This window comes from Astatotilapia calliptera, chromosome 18 (assembly GCF_964374335.1).
Source record: "Astatotilapia calliptera chromosome 18, fAstCal68.1, whole genome shotgun sequence".
Classification (NCBI taxonomy): Eukaryota; Metazoa; Chordata; class Actinopteri; order Cichliformes; family Cichlidae; genus Astatotilapia; species Astatotilapia calliptera.
The window spans coordinates 25,027,990-25,049,838 of NC_137439.1; the positions used below are offsets into that span (position 1 = coordinate 25,027,990).

Here is a 21,849-nt window from a genome sequence, read left to right on the forward strand (position 1 = left end):
TCTGACATTTTTCAAATTATTTATGCATTCATGTTTTGTTTTTGTTTTTTAACGTAGCATATTTTGATGTGGACGGTACAAAGAATTAGTGTTAACAAAACTGCAAGTTTAACCTTCTACAAGCACCCAGATGGAGATCGTCTGGGAGCAGCTGTAGTCAGTGCAACGCAAGGCAGATGAGAAATGGGAATCCGTATATAAACAAAGAAAAGCTGCATTGTGTTCACAGGCCCACAACAGCATGTCTGTCAGCATTAGACACGAGTACTGGGACAGCAGTTTTGTGTGGTAATGAAGAGTAAAGTCGACTGCTCTTCATCCGCAGCATCTCAGTGTAAACAGTCTCATGACAACATCACGTAAGTTCTGTCATTCGAATGGGCTGCCACCCTGAAAGAAAAGAATTAGTTTAGTTACATCTGTAGAGCTCCAGACATGCTGAGTGCACACACTTTAATTACTAGTAATTACTCCTAGCTCTGCAGGCTATCATTTGCTTCTACTAATCGAGCTAGTGTACGGAGAGTGAAAACAAATGCATTAATAAGATTTATGGCTTCAGTTACGTTTCACTTGATACATAAAGATAAAGTTATGCTTTTATGTACAATGTTGCGTTTCAATTTGGCTTTGATGTCTCACTTCACACAAAAGTGCATTAAAGTTAACTCTGCAAGACAGAAGATTACATTCCCTGCACTTACCTACACACTAATAAGACATATTTTCCTTATTTGAACTCATATCAATCATGAATATCTTCTGCATATGAACTGTCCCCCATTAAGAACTGATTTTTATCTTTATTTAAAAAATAGCCAATTCATTTTAGTATTAAGTTTGAACTCATTAAATTTGGTAAGTAAAAAAAAAAATCATTCGCATCTACCCAATAGTCTCATATTACTTAAAAATATCAAAATACATCATGCAGTAGATGACATCTGTATAACTGATTAAGATCCAAGTAGCCCAGAGATCCTGGATAAATGTATAGAAACATAAGGAAAGTGATAATACCAGGCCCAAATATAAAGTGAAGACTTTCAGCTTAGGTTTAACAAAAATTATGCCTCAAGTGTTTAGGAAATAGAACCAGTTTCATACACAGACTTCCATCTACAGAGCCTCAAAGGTAACTGGACAAACTCTAAATATAAGGATTGTTTTCAATACATGGATAAAAATCCTTTGTACTCAATGACTGCCTGAAGTCTAGAAACCCATGGACGTCCTCAAATACTTTGTTTCCTCCCTTGAGATCCTGTACAAGGCCTTTACAGCAGCTGCCTTCAGATCCTGCTTATTTGTGGGTCTTTACCTGTTTGTTGTCAGTTTTACCTGTAAAACATGCTTTGTTGTTTTGAGATCAGGTGACTAATACTCTTGGGTTGCTTTTGTCTAATGCTGTCTAAGCAGTTTGGCAGCATTTGTCTAAATTAGAGCAGAGAGTATAGCCGTGTGCACTTCACAGTTCATCCTGATACTTCTATCAGTAGGTATTTCATCAATAAAAACTACAGGCAGCCATACATCCCCATATCTTAACACTACAACAACCACATTTGATTTGGATGAGCTGTTTCTCTCCTTGCCCGTATATTTCTCTTCCCATTATTGTTCTTTAAGTTCATGTTGGTTTAATCTGTCAAAAGATTTATTTCCAGTTGTACTAAATAAAAGACAAAGAAGCAAGCTAATGTTTTTCAAATTACTTCTGTATTCAAGTCGGGGGGTTTTTATGTATCAAATTTTGGTGTGGAAGCTACAAATAAGTATTAACAAACCCGCAAATTTAACCTTCTACAGTACTGTGCAGACTCCTTCTGGCAAAGTTTATTCTAACCTGTCTGTTCTTAACCGTAACCAGTGGTGTGCACCTTGTTGCAAATCCTCTGTATTTACAAGATGAATTTTGATATCAGACTTTCTTCACTTCATTGCCTGACTAGCTTTGACTACATGAGAGGGTTTTTGTTTTTTTTAAACCAAGGAAAGAGACTGTTGATTTAGCCACTCTCTCTTTTTTCCTTTTGTTATGTTATCTCTCTGAAAGGTTTATTTCTGTTTGGCACCCTAAGAGATGCCCTCCGTCTCTAACACTGATAACTCTTTGGACCTCATATTTAGAATTCCAGCCTACAAAAGGCAACAATTGAAACCAACTCCAGATCTTTTACCTGGTTAATTTGTCATGGAGTAAACAGGCCTCAAAACTGGCCATGAAACTCCTAGTCAATCAATTGTCGAGTTACTTTTGAGCCTCTTGAAAATGTCTGCAATTTCTAAAAAGCGGACACAATACTTTCGTTAAAACCTTTGAAACCGCAGATCTTCATAGTTTCACTCAAACTCCACTGCCATCTTAAACAGAGGCAAAATTACCAAAATCCTATTATTGTCCAAACACTGGATAGCTTCAGGTACTCGTTTTAGAAGCATCATGTAGAAGATTGAATTTTGAGTACACTTAGTCCACAATTGGACAACTTAAGAAAATATTAGGTCAAAATAACCACTTTGTAAAAACGACTGTTTAAATATTAAAAAAGTCTAAGGCCCCAGCTGCTTTTTTTGGCTTGGTAGATTAATGTTAAGCAGCTCTGCCAGCACACTGTGTACACTCTAGATAGTTTGGAAATCTCTTGCAAAATACCTTCAGGAAGTGTTCAAACTGTGGTTTGAGCTCCTTCATCATGGCTTCTGCTTTGCTGAGGCAAGCATGTCTTCTATGCACTTCAAACTCCTTCGGGAAAGTCAAACAATCACAGTAAACAAAAAGGATATTTAATGAAAACACATCTGTGTTGTTGCACTTGTAGGACAGCAGCATTACCTTTGTGCGAGAGAGGTGTTCCTCAGAGGTGATGTGAGCCTGCACTTCAGCAACAGATGTGGATATGTAAACTTTGCAAGCAGCACAATGAAACATTTCCACCTTTGTCATGTGGTTATTTTCCTGTAGAGCTGACAACACGATAGGGGTGAGTAGGATGAAAGTATTTCTTTTTTAGTCTGTCATGAACATCATGACTTTTCATTTCAAAACATGTATTTACTTTGAAGAGCGTTGTCCTCTACCGCTTGGCTACAATAATGGCTCTTATACAGCATCACTTCCTAAAAAAGAAAAGATCTGTTGGACATCTATCTATGGATCTATAGTACATGCAGAGTGCAAACTTATGATACAGAAGCCAGAATACATGACTGGGAAATTCGTTTTACCGTTTCTGTCAGTGATCGTACCTGAAGGAACGCTATCATTACGTCATCGTATTTATTATTCTGCTGAATGTGCTCCAGGGTGTCCCAGTGACATTTGCTGTCCAAATGATCCTGCAGCTCCTGCCCATTGGCAAGCTCAACCTCACAAAGGTCACAAGTGATGGGCGTTCTAGAAGAAAAATGATTTGGGCAATTTAAAAATATTTGGGCATTAACTAATCCAGACTGCCCCAGTAGGAGGTAAAAGGTCAAACCTGGAAAATATTATGATATAAAGCAGCATCTGAAACAACCATATCAGCGTAGTGCTTCAGTCCCACTCTTCAACTGATCTGCTACATATTGCTTATTTTAAATATGTCTTTACAACACATGCACTGCCTGAGGTAACTCAGAGTCTCTTGCCTCCTAACATATACAAAAGAGCGACAAAACTGCTGTGATGGAAATGTACATAACAAAATAGGAACAGGTCTGTGTAATAAGGAAAGTTAATTTGTTTTTACGTTACAGCTCATATTCATCAGGACTTAGCAGGGCTTTAGTCAGTAGAGCTGTAGAGTTTAGTCAATCAGGTTTAACGTATTAACGTCTTGTGGTAACTTTCAGGGGTGAAAGAGGAAGCCAAGGTGGAAGTGCCAAACTGTAGTTCCAGCTTTAGCAAGAAAATGAACATGTTTACAGCGTGGTACCGAAACCAGAATTTCAATGACGCAGCTCATCGAGCTTACTGCAAAAACCCGTGACTCACAAGTCACAGGTTATTGTGATGTGTGTAAAGTACAGAAAAAGAGAGAAAGGTCTATTATTAGTTGGCTGTATTACACAAGATAATGCGAATTAAAAGGTCAACGCCGAATGTGGTTAGACCTTGAGCACATTTCGGGCGAGGACCTATTTGATGAGCTTTATATGAAAAATTGAATAAATTCTGAACACTCAGGGAGTAGAGAAGCTTTTGTTTGTGAAGGGATGGATCCCTCGCGATGACGTGACTTGAGCTTATTGGTCCTTCAGCTGGATGAGGTACAAAGTATAATTAGCGTGTTCAGTGGGAGAAACGTTTCGTCAGCTTACTAACTGAATTTGCTTCTGTGCACTTGTACAAATATGGTTACTTCTGGTTCTATAAAACCAACATGGAAGCGGCCAAAATGCTGACATCACTATGAATACTTCCAGCATTACAAACTTCAGCTGCAGCAAAAACTAATTCTGCAAACTCAGCTGGACTCAGTGCGTCTGACAGATTATTAACACTGGCAAAGTTACAGACTGACCTGCAACATCTTAACTAAACTGTATTAGAGTACATGGTGAGAGGACATGTGATTTCACTTTGTCAACTTGACATCAGAAGGAACAGTGCTTACTTTTCCAAAGTCACAGTTTGGCGCATGTTCCTTGTCACCTTTGTAGAAGGTAGGTCTTGGTCCCGTCCTGTAGAACAATATAATACAGAGAATTACTCAGACAATGTGACGTGATTAAAGCATCTAGTCCTTTCAGCCATTTCTTGCTGTTAATTTGAAATAGTGAGACAAACAAGGTAACCCAGCTACCATTACCTTTTTTCATATAGCCCACCTGATGCTGATAGTCCTGTGACCTCGGTGGGGATAATCTAATAGTCTAAAGAGAACAGAAAGGATCGGTTATCACACTGGATTCAGTTGAACCACAGTAGCCAAACTGCATAAAAATGATTCTTTATTCTCAAAATCTATACCTCCATCTTATATCCTGGTACTGTTATCGTCTCCTCCCCATTGGTTCTCTGTCCATAAGGCACAGGAAACTGTTGGGTGGAGGAGCTGTGAATACACCTGTCAGGGGTGCCACCTCTCTGGCCCAATACTTCACTCAAGGAGCCAAAGCTTGAACAATTAAGTGATTCAGCTTCTGGGCTATAAATCTGTTGTTCATGCTTTCTAATTCCTGCACTGAGACCTGGGATTTCTATAGGTCTGGTTCCAGTGCCAAATTCTCCTCTGTCTAGGGGTCCGCTTCCTGGTTTGGAGTAGGTTGAGCCCCAGTGTCGGCCTTCGGGACAGTCTCTCGCTGAAGTTAAACACTGACGCTCCACACTGTTATCCTCAGTGGGTGGGGAGAGTTTGTGGTCTTGGTCCGGTGGCATCTCAGGTTCAGAGTCTGACGACAAAGGGTTGTAAGGGTCATAAAGCCCAGTCCTAAGATGAGGGTAAGAAGGATTAATTAATTTTTTCTTCTTTTTTTTTTTTGGAACAATGACTGAACGTTCACACATTAAACAAAATGTTTTGGCTTTCATTGGGCAGACAGACACTATTTCTACAATTTAATTCACTACATGAAAATATGAAGCCTCAAATGTGGGCCAGCCTTGACCGAGGCTACAGGAGACACAACTCACTTTTCTGTGCTGCTTTTGTCCTGAGAGTCTTCATCTTCACCACCGATTGGTTTGAATGAAGACTTCCATTTGTCAACTGAGGATGAAGCTGCAGTATAAAAATGAAAAATGAAGGCAACGTATGTTCAGAGAATACACGCCTCCAGATATGTAATCTAGTTAGTCTGATTACTGATGAAGTCAATGAGTTCGTTGTACTCAAATAGCCTCCGGAGTCACCAGATCTCTATCCAGCAGAGCAGCCTTGCAATGTGGCAGAACGGGAGATTCACATCATAGATGTGCAGCCGACAAGTACGAAGCAACTATTTGACACTACATTGTCAATGCGGAGAAAAATCTTGGAGAAATGTTTCCAACTCCTAATTGAAACTGTGCAATGAAGGATTGACGCAGCTCTGAAGGCAAAAGTGCTTTTAAGGTGTACCTGATAAAATGTCCAGTGAGCGGTAACTTTCAGAGCCTCTGCGTTCTCATATGGGGACATTACATTTCGGGTTTTCTAGGTGTAATTGATTACTAATGAACTTGTGATTCTGCTGTGTGTAACTTATTTTAAAAAAAAGACACGAGGTGACGTCTGCACTGCCCTAGTTCCTGAAATCTTTTTCATTATAATTCAAAGACACGTATTAGACTCAGAAATTAATCAAATCAGGCAAAAGGTAAACAAAAACAGCAGTTGTATTTGCAGAGTGGTTATCTGCGACGCAAAGACAAAGGAAGCGTTGAGCTAAAGAGTAATAAAGCACCTCTGTGAGGACGCGTGTGCGTGTTCGTTCTTGCATGCATAGAGGTTACCTGTACCTTTCTGTGCTGCTTGAGTGTTAGCAGCCATGTCTGGTTGTCCTCCCGATATGCGTTTCATAGCATCTATAAAGTCTTGGGGTACTCTGTTCATCGAATGAAACAAAAATAAGCATAAAATGTCAACGCACGTAAACGCAACATTTAACACTGAATGTATCACCGGCTAGCCATTCCTGCTATTAGCTTTAGCTGCACAGCTAGACTCACAACAATTTGTTGACAACAAAGCTTTATGCACCGTTAGCTGGTAGAATTAAATGCTTGCACCGTTAACACCCACTCGACAAAAGAAAAACTGAGTCAGAAATTGAATTAACAGGCACCTTAATGTAGGTTGTAAATCAGAAACTTTCCCAAATAACAATTTTAGCCCCGTTTAAAGAGTGCAGCCTCCACATACCGTGTAGTCGGCATTTTATTAAATCCTGAAGTAGCTCCTTTGCTTCTTGCCTGGGCCTGAAACGTTTCCACATTGTGACGGTTCATTATTTTTTTTTAAAATAGAGGATATGCTTTGTTGGTAAAGCTAAAGCTGGTTCGCCTATTAAAAGGTTGTTTAGATGATACTTAGAGCAGCCGACAGATGGTAGCAAAGTGCAGCAGAGAATGGATCGATTCATGGATCACATTCATTCTGATCCGACCTTAGGTGGGTTCGAGAGGTAAAAACCTTTTCATAATAACTTACATTCACCTGATACCCGAATAAGCATTTCTAATCAACTGCTCATGGGCAAAAATGTGTAATCAGTCAATCACATACCAGAAAGTCAATGTAGCCATCAGTGGCGGTCCTAGCCTGTTTGGTGCCCTGGGCGAACACCCCCTCTGGCACCCCCCCACCCCGCCTCCTTATATTAAGGATTGTACATTAACATATTTTACTGTAAAAAATGTTATTGGAACCATACTGAATTTAACAAGATAAACACACACACACACACACAAATATATATATGAAGAGAGAGCGAGAGTATGCATAGTATGCAAATAGGACAAATCAGCAACTGACAATGACTAATTAATATTGTGCTGAACACAGTCCAAAAGATTCAGTAAGCTACATCAGTGTCTACTGTTTACTATCACAGCCAAGCGGCTAACAAATGTAAAAAGAAAATGTGGGGAAATCTTCTTGGCACACTTTGGACCCCGTATTACCAACTAAGGACTATTTAAATGCTACAATCCACCTGGGTATTGTTGCTAATTCATCTCTGTCCCTTTATGAACACAGTGTACCCATTGTCTGACAACTGCTTCCAGCGAGACAATGATTTTACTGTACTGAAATTGTCTTTACAGTCACCAGAAATTCAAAATGCTCCCCAAAGAAGATATCAATTTGAATTCAATTTATTTTTAACTCTATAAAGAAGTACAACTACATTCAGATGTTTCAGTGTCGCACATCTTATACTGAACAGATAGCCTACTGAAGATAACACGTTCTCTGTGCATATTAATTTTTTGTCATTTGTCAAACACAGCTTTAAAAAAAAATCTCCTTTTTTGATTAGTTTAAAAATGTTCCAGTATTAACTGTGTTTAAGTCTATTAAAACCAACAGGACCTCAGTAGGGTCTTGTAGACTGCTTGCTCATCTAATTATATATAGATGAATGCACAATGTTGAATTCTTTGAGTGTTTATAAGTTAAGAAAAACTTACAGATAAGAACAGGGGATTAAACAGACAGCAGTGTGAAATCTGAAAGAATTTGTTTAAGAATGAATGTGTGTCAGCACAGGCAGACAGAAACATGACACTACATGCGGGCATGTTTAGTTCCAGAGGAGGATATCTCAAGGACAGGTGTGTTCTCATAATTCTCAGAAAAATCTGGTCAAGACCTACCTAGAAACAGTGCTGTTATTGTTCTTCCTTTGGAGGAATCAAACACATTGTTACTTGTCTGCAGTGCAGCACCAAATCTAGCCCCTGCTTCTCAACGGTCTGATAGGATTCACATTTCAGAAAATATCTCGTGCATGACGATATGGAGGAACTCAAGACATTTACTTTATCAGTCATTAACTTTTAGACATCGGATGACTAAAAACACATTATTTGAACTCAGTTAACTTCACTGGAGAGTACACTGGGATCATACCATTACTTGGGAACTGCTGAGGTCAATGTAACATTGTCAGTTGTCTCTTGGCAACATTAACAAAAGAGCTGTGACTCTGGGACCTTTGTACTCAAGCCCTTAAGGGACGTTTTAAATCTTTCTTGAGTTTCTGCTGCAGACAGGAAGCAGAAAAGGGTGGAGGGGGAAAAAACTGTTTTTCCAGGAGGAAAAATGTAGAGTGAAACAAACAAGGGTATAATAAAATGCTGGAATGAAGTACTTACTGAGAACGAGCCACCCTTAATATTTTTGGTTCTTCCTGTATATTTTCTGCTGTCCCTGTGCTCATTTTCTTAACTGCTTTCAGGGCTGTGGGGACTGTCACAGGGTGAGAGATGGGTAAACAGTGGGCAGACTGTCCATCTTCACAAGGCTAACACAGAGAGGCAGACAACCACTCACATCTACGAGTACCATTTTAGAATCACTAATTAACCTGAAATAACTGTGAGAGGAAACTGATGTACTTCATACAGGACAGCTCCATTAGAATCAGGAGGTTTGCAGCCATGATCTTTTTTGCTGCGAATCCAACGAGAAACAGAAACAAGTGTGAGCCAGGTCAGAAAGAAAATCCAAATTAACTTCAAATAAATCATAGACTGTTCTTAAAAGGTTTATCTCCCTACTGGTTTGTTGGATTAAACACAAACACTTGAGTTTGCCATTAGCTTGTATTTTTTGGGAAGTTTTTTTTGGAGCTTTGTTAGTGTGAAAAACTTATGCCAGGGGGTTAAAAAAAAAAACAGGGATGATCAAACAACACCATATTCAATAAGAAGCATGTTTAGTGTCAATATAACACTTAAGCCAGTGACAAACTTGAAGTGTATTAAAATTCTATTTATTTTTAAAATTATAAGTATATACTGTTTTTAAATAGGTACATCTGTGGTATATTCATGTAGACATGGTTAAGCAAACCGAATGGGGAAGATAGGGGACTTTGATCGTGGCACGGTTATTGGTGCCAGAGGATGGAGGAGAATGAGCTGACATGAAGTCAAGCGTTACAACCGAGGCATGCAGTAGAGCAACCTTCAAGGCACATCTGTGAAAGAGATGGGTTACACCAGCAGAACTTAACACTAAGTGCCACTCCTTTTACCTAAGAACAGAAAACAGAGTCTACACACAATTTACACACAAAAGAAAATTGGAAAAACATTTCCTGTTCTGACGAGTCTTGATTTCTGCTACACAATTCATGGTCGGCTAAGAAAACACTCCCAGACTGACTGCTGATTGAAGCTTCTATTTAAAACCAGTTAGAACAAAGTTTGACGATGGTTTTATAGGCTGAAGTCAGGGGGTTGTACCAAGGCCCAGTGTAAGGATCATTTTGAACTGTGACTCAAGTCCAAGAATAGAACAATGAAAGTGGAAACAAGTGGGGGGGAAAAAAGTCAATTTTGAAAGAAAATCTGTTCATTTTCCAATGATACAGTTTTAAAATGTTGTTAATCCACCTTACATATTTAAAAGAATAATCTCCAAACTTACAGATTTCACTGCAGGACAGCAGCAAGTGTCATGAACCTGAAGGCGATCGATAATCATTAGACGTTAATCTGGACTGTTGTTTTATTGTACAATAAAAATGTGAACTTTGAGCAGAGGCTCATCAAGGTGGTACAGCAGCTCTGAAGAACACGTATATCAGGCCTACACAGAAGTACATTGACAAGAATGAAGGCAGATGTCATCATCTTTACATGATTGTGACATGTGGGACCAGTAGCTCAACACAACAGATTCAAATCACACTTCAAAACATGGTTTCAAAAGCTAGTCAACCGATTTCCCTTTTATTAGTTCTCTCAGCAGGACATTCACCAATCTTTACATCATTAGGGTTTCAATGTGCAAATGAATTACTGGAGGCTTCCATATACAATCTTTACTACAGTGGGGTAAAAGTTCATTTCTGGTCTCCACCTGAGTTTACAACTCAAATTCTTTCGGCTACATAGGTATGAAGAAAAAAAAAATACACTGGTTACTTGATTTCAACAAGTTAAAAAGTACCTTGATAGTTTCAACACAAAAAGAAAGAAATCTGACAAGAAATCATAAATTATTAATTTTTGTCCTGTTGTTTGTGAAAGCCCTCACTGTAAAAAAACAAAACAAACAAATAGCAGCAGTTAAGGCAAAAAGATTGTTCCCAATGGTTACATTTATACCTGAGTACCTAAAACAATAATGACAAATGTATATAATGTGCCACTGAAATGGTTTTGGTCTATAGAATAATATACAAAGAAGCTGGATTTTTAATATCTCAAAGCTATCAAAAAAGCATAATAACAATGTTGCATTAGATACATACTTCGCAATAACAAAAGCTCTGTTTTCTTATGCTGTATTTAAACAGAAGCAACTAAGACAGCCTAAAAATACTAATCAAGAAATGCATGGATAATACAATACAAAAATAATGGTTGAAGCCATCCGTCTTTTTAGGTGGCTTTTGTGCTAAAAGGTTTCTCGGCTGATACTTTCTTTAGCGTCCACGGGCAGTGTGTCAAAAAGATGGTCCTCCACGATTAGGCAGTTTCTGCGCAGCAGGCGGCAATTTCCTAACTGGGCAGGCAGTCTGTCCAGACAGTTTCCTTTGAGCTCCAGCTGAGTGAGCTGGACTAGCTGACCCACAGCCTCTGGCAGCATCGTGAGCGCATTGTGCCCCAGACACAGCACCTTAAGCTTGGTGCATCTGAACAGAGGCTTGGGCAGCCCCTCCAGCTTGTTGGAGTTGATGGCCAAGTGCTGGAGGTTGTGGAGGAGACCCACATCTGGAGGAAGCACCGAGATGGAGTTGTGGCCCACCTCCAAGTGTCGCAGTTTGGGCAGAGTGAACAGGGCAGCAGGGAGGGTCTCCAGTTTATTGTGAGAGAGGTAGAGAGCCTCCAGAGACTTGATGTGGCCGATGGTGGCTGGAATGGTGATTATTTTGTTGTGCCACAGTTTAAGGCACGTCAGCCTCTTGAGGTGCTGGAAGCTGATGATCTCCTCTATGGTTCGAATATTGTTGGATTTCAGGTCAAGTTCTTGTAAATTGGTTAAGCTGAAAATGGCATGGGGAATCCTATCAAGTTCACAGTTGTGCAGCTCCACTTCAATCAGATTTGTCATCTTTTTCAAACTGTTTAGGACCAGCAATTTTGTACCATCATTGTGAACCATTAACCGAATCAGATGCGGAGAAAGTTCTGTTATGTTTGTGGGGATTTTTGTGAGGTTGCTCTTCAGGCATAGCGTCTTTAAATGCCTCAAATCTCGCATGGACTCCAGGCAAATCATTTTGTTGTTCTCTGAGCTCAGGTTGCCAATTAGGTTAAGCTCCCTCAAGTTCCTAAGCAAATAAACCCAAGCCGGGATCTCGGCAACGTCGGTGAACTTGACATGAAGGCAGCGGAGATGGTCACGGAGGAAAGCAAAGCCCGTCTGCTCAACTTTGGCCGGAGAGTTGCAAAGATGCAGCTCTTGCAAGCTGGTCATCTGGGAGACCTTTGCAGTGAACCTCACGTCAGGAATCAGCTCCAGTCTGAGCACTTCCAAATCTGTGAGGTCAAACACTGCATTTGGGAGTCCAGAGAGCATGAAGAGGTGCAGCTCCTGCTTGTCCTGTGCATTACGTGTGACAAGCTGCTTTAATTTTTCAAAAGTCCACTCGTGGTTGAGGCTGATCTCCCTTAGCTTATTTTCACTGACCTCAGACAGAAAAACGCCAAAGCGCTTGGAGTAAAGTTGGTCATACTGGTCAATCATGTGTAAAAGGAATGCAAAGTCATTTTTGACATCAGGAATGTCACTAAAGCTGCTCTCTTCCCTGACCTTCTCAAACGAATACTCTTTCAGGGGTCGCCGGAACACCCAGAAGAGAGAGTACAAGCATGTCATCCCATAGATCATTATCAATGCCACATAGGTGACGAGCAGTTTGCTCAGCATGAAAGCCATGTTGTGTGTACAAAAGAACTTTGTATATCCTGTTAAATGTTTTATATCAGGCTTACATTCATGTGTGAATTTTATTTCGGCTAAAAAGGTTGAAGTGTAGCACAATATCAAAATAAACTTCACAGATTTGACAATGGTCTGTGCTACATAAAGCTTGTAGATAAAATCGCTGTCCTCCACATGGGCTCTGAATTTTCTCACCTTCTCAAAAAGAGCTTTGGCCTGCTCCCCATCTTTTTTATCCAAGATCGTCATGCTACTTGGGACCTCCGCAATAGGCTTATCTGCAGAAAATTTCACCCCAAGCATGGGTGTGGATGGGCTCACATTTGTGCTGTCATCGTTCCCCTCTATAGACACCTGCTTTGGTGCAGAAGAGGTGCCGGTCAGCCTCTGTTTGTTTTCCTCCGAGTCCTCGCAAGCAGTTTCAGACAAAGCCTTTGTTGTCCAAGGAGATTCAAAACACCGTCCCAGAATAGAAACAAAATGCTCAATCTTCGAACTTGTTTTGGGGTACTTGAACCAGAAGTTGCTACTGACCATGAGAATGAGGGTGTGGATGAGGGTGAGGTATGGAAAGTATTTGGAATACCAGGGCAAGGCATCATGGTAACACTTTTGGTTGATAAAGACATACTGTTGAAAGTCCAGGTTTGTTTTGACCCCTGTTGGAGGGGCTTGTAATGCAGTAATCTTACTGACCGCTTCATCCGTTAGGTCCTTAGTGACCGGTGGGATGGTTGTTCCTACAGGGGCTCTGGTGGATGAGGTTACATCCTCAGGTCTCTGCTGGGGCAACGAGCTTGTTCCTGAGGCTTCCTCTGCATTATCTATACATGGAAGGCAAGCTACTTGGTCCTTGGTGATCTGCATGGTCATTGCAAATACGGCCAGCATGAGCATGATCAGACCCAGGTAGTCCATGAAGACGTCCCACCATGGCTTTAAGATGCGGTATGTTGGCTGGATGTCGTTCAGGGATGCAATCTCAGTGAGAGTGAACATCGCTGGAACAAAGAGACAAAACTCAATTAATTTTACTTATACTATTTATTTTATGGTTTTTTTGGCACTAAACTTGAACAAAACAATTAACTGATTAATTCTGATTATTTATAAATTGGTCAGTTACTTTTCTAGTTCATCCTCATCATGATCATGATCGTTAATGAAAGCTGATTGTATTTGGGGTGTGCACCATGCCTGTCGCATAATACATGATATTTGAATATTTATAAAACCTACAGACCTGTAACCCTATTTAAACCAGACATGTCTCGGGACTTTTAGCTTAAACCAACACAAAGTTTATACCACCACAAAGACACATTTTGATATGATCACTGAGGTGCAGCAGTGCTATGAGATGCATTTAACTATAGCCTTTGTAAACACTGTGGTCCAACAAAAGGACCTTTTCCATTAAAACCTACTCAGATCAGCTCGCCAAAACTCAACTGGTTTTCTATTACAATCGAGTACCACATAATGTGCGTGGTCATTGTTACAGCAACCCATCCGTGCATCCCTTGACATAAGCATGTGACACGAAGGCTACAACAAAGATGACCGTCGAAGCGATGATATAGCTACTGCTCAGTTTGTGGCTTTTCGTGTGGCAGTTTTGATTTTCATGAGAAAGAAACTCTCATGACTCATTGAGTGACACCACTGACCAGCCAGTCGCTAACATGCAGTCTGACGATGTCACATTTTAGTACCTACTTGGATCGCTTAGAACCGGTGGCCAAGTAGGTACTATTTTAGCACTTGGTACCAGGTACTATGGCCAACTAGAAAACCCTGAAAACTAGCGAACCGTGGCGATCAGATACTAATAGAAAAAGGGTTAAACATGCAACAGGAAATTATGACACGAGTGCAGGATATTGTGGTACTTATGCCCTGTGTCCTTTTGCAAGAACAGATGACTCTGTCCAACTACTTTAATATTAGTATTTCAAACGGTATGTTGGTATGATATCCCATGCTTGTAAAATCTGACATTTTGCTGGGAACTCATGGACATAACAACTGCACAGGGCCAGCTGGACATCTTGGAGATATTTTAAGTCCTCTTTCAGTTCTTGTCATGAGCAGCCCGAGTAAGAAAACAAAACAAAAAAAAAAACCCTTCCAAAATAACTTGACACATTTTGTTTAGAGGACAAAGTTGATGTGGATTTATGCTTCAACAGGAAATCTAAAACCTACGCCGTAACTATTGTGATTGGCCTGTTCAATACTGTTGATTCCTCCTATACATGCTCAGCTACTTTTTCACTCCAGTTTTTGAATTTATCAGTGAGATGATAACAATCACTGTCTCAATATAAGAAATAATAATATTAGCATAAATATAAGGATTCTCAAATGTCAGAAAATTCCTGAGGGAATGCACAAAGTTGTAGAAAAGCTTGAGCAACATATGTTTGCCCCTATAAGGAGAAAAATAAACAACAGGTATATATTAAAAAAAAAAAAAAAAAGACCGGAAGGGAGATAAAGTCCCAGCATTTAATTTGTTTCCATCATGGCCTCCTCCATATAAAACAAATCTAAATCCATAGCAAGTTACCAAACTGGAGACTGATTTCATGCATTCAGCTAAGTCTGCTGGAGTAACACATTTATCCTCCCGCTACATGAGCCATGAATCAGTGACTACAAGTATTAAAGTGCCCTATCATTTTATCATGGTGTGAACTACATTGAACTCTCACTTCCTTTTCATAGTGTTTAAGCACCAGGCCAAAACTGTGCTAAATCCAGACATATTACAACATGCTGTTTTTGGAACAGAGTCCTTTGATGAAGCCCCAACTCCACCAGTGTTCTTACTCACTAAGACCTTTGGCAGATGTGCATTTCCTTTGGTGATGCATTGAAAATTGTTCTCTTACTTAGTGAATGTTGCACTTTTTACATAGTTTGGAAAACACACTAAAACATCATAATATGATCTGCATTCAAATCAGCAGTTAATCTGCTTTGAATGTTTCAACATCCTTCAGATATATACAAGTCTTTCCTTAGAGGTACGAATAGTCATTTGCAATTTAAAAATTCACTTAGCGTGACAGCCTTACATGTTACAGGATGTTTTAACTAAGGCTAACAGCTTGTCTGTGTATCGGCCACGAGGTAATCCCTTGACCATTACTCACTCAGCTTTTAGTTCTATTCAGCATATACAGCATTTGGTACAGTCACATACATGAATGACCATCTCAGACGTCATTACTGTTAACGTGTTTTTCCCTCAGTTTCCACAGTAAGAACACAAAATTGACAGTCAAATGTTTGCACGAAGGATTGTGCATGTAGTTTTGGTGTGGCCTAATGCATCCATTGATCACACCGGATTGCTGGTTCTACGTTTTACTGTGTGCCCATAAAGAAAATGCTGTTTAATTTTTTTTTAACTATGATATCCAATTGTTTTAACATACTGCATGGATTTAACATAGAAATGAATGAACATAGAAAGAAATACTGAATGAGAGGTCGCATTTTGTTACAGCTACCACTATGACTTAGCACTATTAGATGCGGTCACACTAATAGCTTGGCTGTCTAGTCATTATTAGAATGGCGTTGTGTCATAGTGCCACATTATTAACCATATATTTTACCTAAGAAATATGTTTGGGAAATCTGTGGCTTTAAATAAAACAGCAGTGTACTATAAAAGAAGTTCAACACAACTAGGCTTTCTTTGTGTTAGTTTGCTGGACAAAATCTAAAATGCAAATCCCAGTCAGAAAGAAAGGGTATCATGATGATGGTTATCTCCGTTTTTTCTGAGAGCCGGGCTTTCTGCTTCAGGCTCTTTGCACACTCACAAAAAGTGGGCATTTTTTTTATCATATGACTCTTCTTCCGCACAAAATGATCCCTGTGAGTGCAACCTACTCCAATCAGAGACATTAACGTGTAATGAGCAAAAATGGTGATTAAAAATCTGCAAATAGTATAAAAAACAGCAGTAAAATGCAAAGCTGTTGCAAACAAAGACATTTACACTGCAGAAAAATCTTGAGCTTTGTGTCACAGAGCCGTAAAATAAAACTTTTAATTGAAGCTTATTATTTTAACTGAGTACACCCTTAGGGCTGATGTTTAATTCCAACATGCCGGATGCACTTTAGAGCTTTCAAACTTTAACTGGACCATTACAGGTTACTTACATCAGCCTAAAAAAGTACACGTGGAATTCGTGAAATTACTTGTATTGATTGAACAGGTATTCAGAAATCTCTGACTTTAAACTCAGCATATGATGCGAAATGTTGCTTCTTAGTACACCACTGTGAAGTCATCAGGAATCACCATTAATTGTTGTTAGTGGCAACTGTGATAGCCTATAGATAATATATAGTTATATTTATTTCTATTATATGTCTCTTTTGTTTTGTATACATTCCTCTTGATTGTATACATTTCTTCTGTGTGTCATTTGTTCCTGCTGTTTTACTATTTATGTTTTAGTCCTGTACAGTTGGCATGGAGCACCCATAATTTCATTGTACATGTACAGTGGCAATAAAGGGCTATTCTATTCTATATCCTTGCAAAGCGGAGCGAGTAATCTTTATCAAACTGTGGCAAAGCTAGAAGGAGCTTGCATTATCAGCCCTCCCCCAGTCTTTTGCATATGATAAATGGCCTGTATTTGTATAGCGCTTTACTAGTCCCTAAGGATCCCAAAGCCCTTTACACAACCAGTCATCCACCCATGCACACACACATTCACACATGGGCGAAGTAACAGATCCAAACAGATTAGAGAGGGGGGAGGCGTTGCGTGAGAGAATGTGGGGCCCCCAGGAAAGGGTGGGGCCCTCGGTTATTATAGGCGGCCCTGGCATCAAGGACGGGCTAGCGTTGGCGATAGTTTCCTGATTAAACTCGTAGAGGAATAACGCTACTCGGTTCAGGGTGAATTACGACTTTCACCACGTGACAGCAGCCGCTTTGCTCCAAGTCAAGTTCATTGAGGACTGAGCAGAAGTTTAAAGATGGCCAGACTGAACTTTAGGTCATACCTGAAGTTACAACACCAGCTCCAGGCACCACGATGTATTTAACTCGTGGAGACCTGCGCACCCACATGGGACACCAGTCATCTCTGCCACAGTCTGACGAAACTGCTGATTTTTTTTGGCGCACGCGATGGTTCTTTCCATTTCTTTCTTTTTTTGCCCGCTGTGCGGGATCAGGTGATTCACCCAGACGCGTGAGAAAAGAGAAGCAGCACGTGTCCCCGCGTTAAACATTCATCAGCCTCTTATCTCCGTTAGTCAATAAACAACAGGTTGCGGGTTATTAAAGCGATTTATTTTTATCCCTTTAGTAATGTGTTGAAAAGATAACGAGAAGAAAATATACTTACTGCCAGCGAGGCGTTATCTCAATCCAATTACTTCTTCTTCACCCCGCATGCCACTTTTCGCTCCCCTCTCCAGGTGCGTCTTTAACCTAATTTCTCGGCCCCGTTTCAAAGCAAAGGGATGACGCTGCTCGCTCACGCAAACCTCCAGAAAACATTCGTTTGCAGCCCTGCGGTCTGTCGGCGGGTAGCCCTCATACCTGAACCCGCCTGACTGCCCGGGGCCGTCCGTTTGTTACTAGACAGTAAGCGCAGCCTCACCTCCGGGTCACTACATTTCTAAGAAAAAACGACTGATCCAACATGGAGCTGCGCGAACCGCTGTTGCGCGTGCGATGGGCGCTTCTGATTGGAGGATAGCGTTCACGGCAACTTCCCGAATGCTCCACCCACCAGTTCGTCTCCTGGTGCTGCGTTCACTGTGGCGGTGGGGAAAACCGGAAAAGTCACAGACGGTCAACGGCCGGCCGCAGCACTGCCCGTACGAGTCCGCGTTACGGCCGTGCAAGTAGTACCACGACAGGGGTCGGGTGGAATGTTTTTATAGCTGGTCTTAATTAAACGTCAACTCGGTAGGAGAAACATAAAAGTGGTATTTTCTACAAATAGTGTACACTTTCACTTAAGTTACAGTAAAAAGATAATTTAAACACACACACACAAGGCAGGGGTACACTGTGTTACTGTGACTGTGTATCAGATTCATTCCTGATTTCCAGCTCTTTCTGGATCTGGCTGGTGATGGGTGGAGGAAGTGTCTTTTCAGTAGCAATGCATACAGGTTTCAACCGGTCGAAGGCTGCTGGCAGCTGTGCTCACGCTACTTCTGTACTCTGAGAGGGGGGGGGCAGGAGGAGGCAGGAGAAGAAAGACATGAAAGAAAGACGACTCAGAGTACATGATGTGTGTAAAAGAAAAAAAAAGAAGAAGAAGAAGCGCAAAAGAGGAAGTGGTTCCTGACTTAAACACGTGTAGAAGAATTACAGTGATGCATATTTTTGTCTCTGTAGAAAGCAGGTAGAATCCATACAGTGGAGTATATCAAATGTATTATTTCTACTGTGGGGCCAAATGTTTACTCAGAGTAAGTAACACCATCTTGTGATGGCTGTGTTTGCACAAAGAGAAGTGAATGAAAAAAGAAAGTGGACTCACTTAACCTTCTGATCTCACAAAGTGCTGTTACACAACTCCCAGTCACTCCATGACCACCTTTATAACCATTCATAAGGTTTAAATTTGGCCACTGCCCTCATGTCAAACCTCTTTTCGTTTAGGTGACTGTGGTGAGGCTTACAAGTGGCATAAATTATTCAGCATGGATCTCCTTCTAAAGAATGCGCTGCACAACATCACACTCTTGCATCAGCCTTTGCATTAATAATAAATATGAAATAACTGCGCATGTATACAGGTGAGGTCCCTGTGTAGAAGTAGGAAAAATAAACATACATTCAGCTTCTTTTCAAGCCACAAAGCACCAACAAAGACAAACAAACAGACCTGTTTCTATGGCAGTTAATTTCCCCCACATGCACTGTAAACACACAGCTCTCACCCACACACAAACACACACACGCACAAAGTGGAGAGGGAAATTCAGCCTTTGGTTAGTTAGACTAACTAATCTAATGCTTGCTATGTGCTGGGGGAGGGCTTGGGATTGGTGGATGAATGCAATCAATAAAGATTTGTTGGGTATACTTAGAGAAGAAAATGTAGTAATATGACAGTCATAAAGAATGATAATGTGGTGATGCAGCGGGAAAATGATGGATAACAACCTCTGAGGCCCTGAGGTAGTTGTTACTCTGTGTGCATCTGCATGTGTTTGAGACAAAGAAGCAGACTGAGCACATTACCATTTTTATGTCATTATGCTGTGATTTGTAACAATTTCTCCAAGTGGAATCTGCACAGAAACAGCTGGCCCATTCAAGGGTTTTCGCTATCAGTGATATTAAAAAGCATGAGTCAGGCAAACATTTCACTAGAAAGACAAAGATTATACTGAAAGACAAACAAAAAATACTTGAAAGGCTTGGGGGCACTTTTGGTCCATTGTAAAAGATTTGAATATAACAGAAGATCAGTGATTCCAGTAATTTGGTGAAACAGTATTTTATCTTGAGACACTGAATATTGAGCCAGACGTTTCTTGTTTTTTTTTTAGTTATGAATCATTAAAGCATACAGAATGACCCTGAATGACTCAAGAGATGAAATGAGTTGTGTCCACACACAACAGACAGCTTAGCAAAGTGTCAATTTTAAGTTCAATTTCTCGGCACTTTGTTACTAGCGGCACATCACAAGAATCCTACAATCTGTTCTAATTTCTTTAGCTGAATCTTCAAAACACACAGGAGATAAGATAAGATAAGATAAAACTTTATTAATCCCTCGGGTGGGTTCCTCTGGGAAATTCGGTTTCCAAAAGCACAGCACCGACAGAAGTTACAGTTACAGAATATTATATATATATATATACACACACACACACACACATATATAAATACAGAGACATATATAAATAAAATATACGAAGGGGATAAATAGAATAAATAGGAATAAAAATAAAAATACAAGTGAATTGCACATTTCAAGTATTGAGGTCTATTGCACCATTGACTATTAACAAAAGTATTGCACAAAAGGTATTGCACAGTGAAGTATGATAAGTTTGTAGCATAAACCTATTCGCTGGAATGTTCAAGACAATTTACTACACAGCAAAAGCAAGACACAAGTAGGCAAAGTTCTTTGTGTTACTCGTGCATGAGGGAGACCTGCCTGGAGCCAAGTGTCATTCCACCCACTTGACCTCCGTCAGACTCTCAGCCAGGTTCCCTGTAGCACTCCTTTTATTGCGGTCACATGAATATGCATAGGTTCATTAACATATGACGTTTCATATAGGTATACATGTGGACAAAGAATACCTTGTCTGTGTGTGTCGTGTAAGTGTGAGTGTGTGGGGTCAAGATGTGACCCCGTGAAGACTCCCCAAAGCTGGTGCCAGGAGTCTAGCGGTCCATCTAAACAAAAGGCTCTTATAACCAGATACAGAGTAGGTGTCCTTCTATACCATAAATCAGTAAGAGCAGATATAACCTCTCTCCTGACCTTAAGTTGTGTGTGCATGCCAGAGTGCTCTGGGAGGCACACAGAGTCTCCACAGACTACTAAGGATCAAACCTCTACCAACATGACATTGATTATAAAACTCTAAGCATATATGAGTAGATATTTCTAAGCATAAATGACAATCAACAATACAAATCTAACACAGGACATGAGAGCTGCATCTGGGTTTTCAGTTGATCCATCTAATGTTCTCTGAAGCCTCATCAGAAATGGTCCCAGTGGAAGTGTAGCTGTCAAGAAGCCATTCTTAGGGAAGTGAAACAGGGAGAAAAGGCTGAAGGAGCACTTAAAGCCACACATTAAGCCTGACAATTTGGACTGTTTTGAAGGTGTAAAGTGAAATATATTTTCAAAGGTTAAAGGGATCTTGAGTAAGAAAGGCATTTTGTAACCCCAGCACAGTCACAAACCTCACAGACTGCTGAATTCTGCACATGTATGTATGTTATATTTGTCATTGTTACTAAATTACCATTAAGAGAGACATTTTCCTGTTGGTCTTCTTTTATGTTTCTGCGTTGCCTCTGTTTTGATCATTACTAATAACATTTTTCGAATATTCATAAAGCTATTGTATATTAAAAGATTTATAAACGCATCACACGAGGCCATGTTTCAGGCAAATATCATTTGTGCAGCAAAAAATGAGATTATCTCGCAGTGCACACCTGTCCTCTGTATCATTTCCTGAACAGCTGAAACACATTGGAGTGTTCTTTTGTTTTTTTCTTTTTTAAGTCATACTGGTAGGATAACCATGCAAAAGCTTTTTTTCAATGAGCC

The 21,849-nt window shown here is 40.2% G+C and overlaps 1 protein-coding gene across 2 annotated transcripts; it reads right to left on the reverse strand.

Moving 5' to 3' along the window:
* Nucleotides 1-2: 2 nt before the first annotated feature.
* Nucleotides 3-18,325, reverse strand: lrrc8da (leucine rich repeat containing 8 VRAC subunit Da). Of its 2 annotated transcripts, XM_026148542.2 has the most exons (13): nucleotides 17,923-18,325; nucleotides 12,729-13,534; nucleotides 6,831-6,886; nucleotides 6,428-6,513; nucleotides 5,621-5,708; nucleotides 4,958-5,417; nucleotides 4,797-4,860; nucleotides 4,602-4,668; nucleotides 3,250-3,397; nucleotides 3,060-3,120; nucleotides 2,837-2,967; nucleotides 2,657-2,746; nucleotides 3-390 (listed from the first exon to the last, which is right to left on the reverse strand). In XM_026148542.2, exons 2-13 carry the CDS (start codon nucleotides 13,530-13,532, stop codon nucleotides 370-372), a joined length of 2,076 nt encoding a protein of 691 aa, XP_026004327.2. In that variant the 5' UTR covers nucleotides 13,533-13,534; nucleotides 17,923-18,325; the 3' UTR covers nucleotides 3-369. The 2 variants fall into 2 exon arrangements, with proteins under 2 accessions (XP_026004327.2, XP_026004324.1); XM_026148539.2 differs by lacking the exons at nucleotides 3-390; nucleotides 2,657-2,746; nucleotides 2,837-2,967; ... (6 more) ...; nucleotides 6,428-6,513; nucleotides 6,831-6,886 and having other exon boundaries at nucleotides 10,135-13,534; nucleotides 17,923-18,275.
* Nucleotides 18,326-21,849: the final 3,524 nt, after the last annotated feature.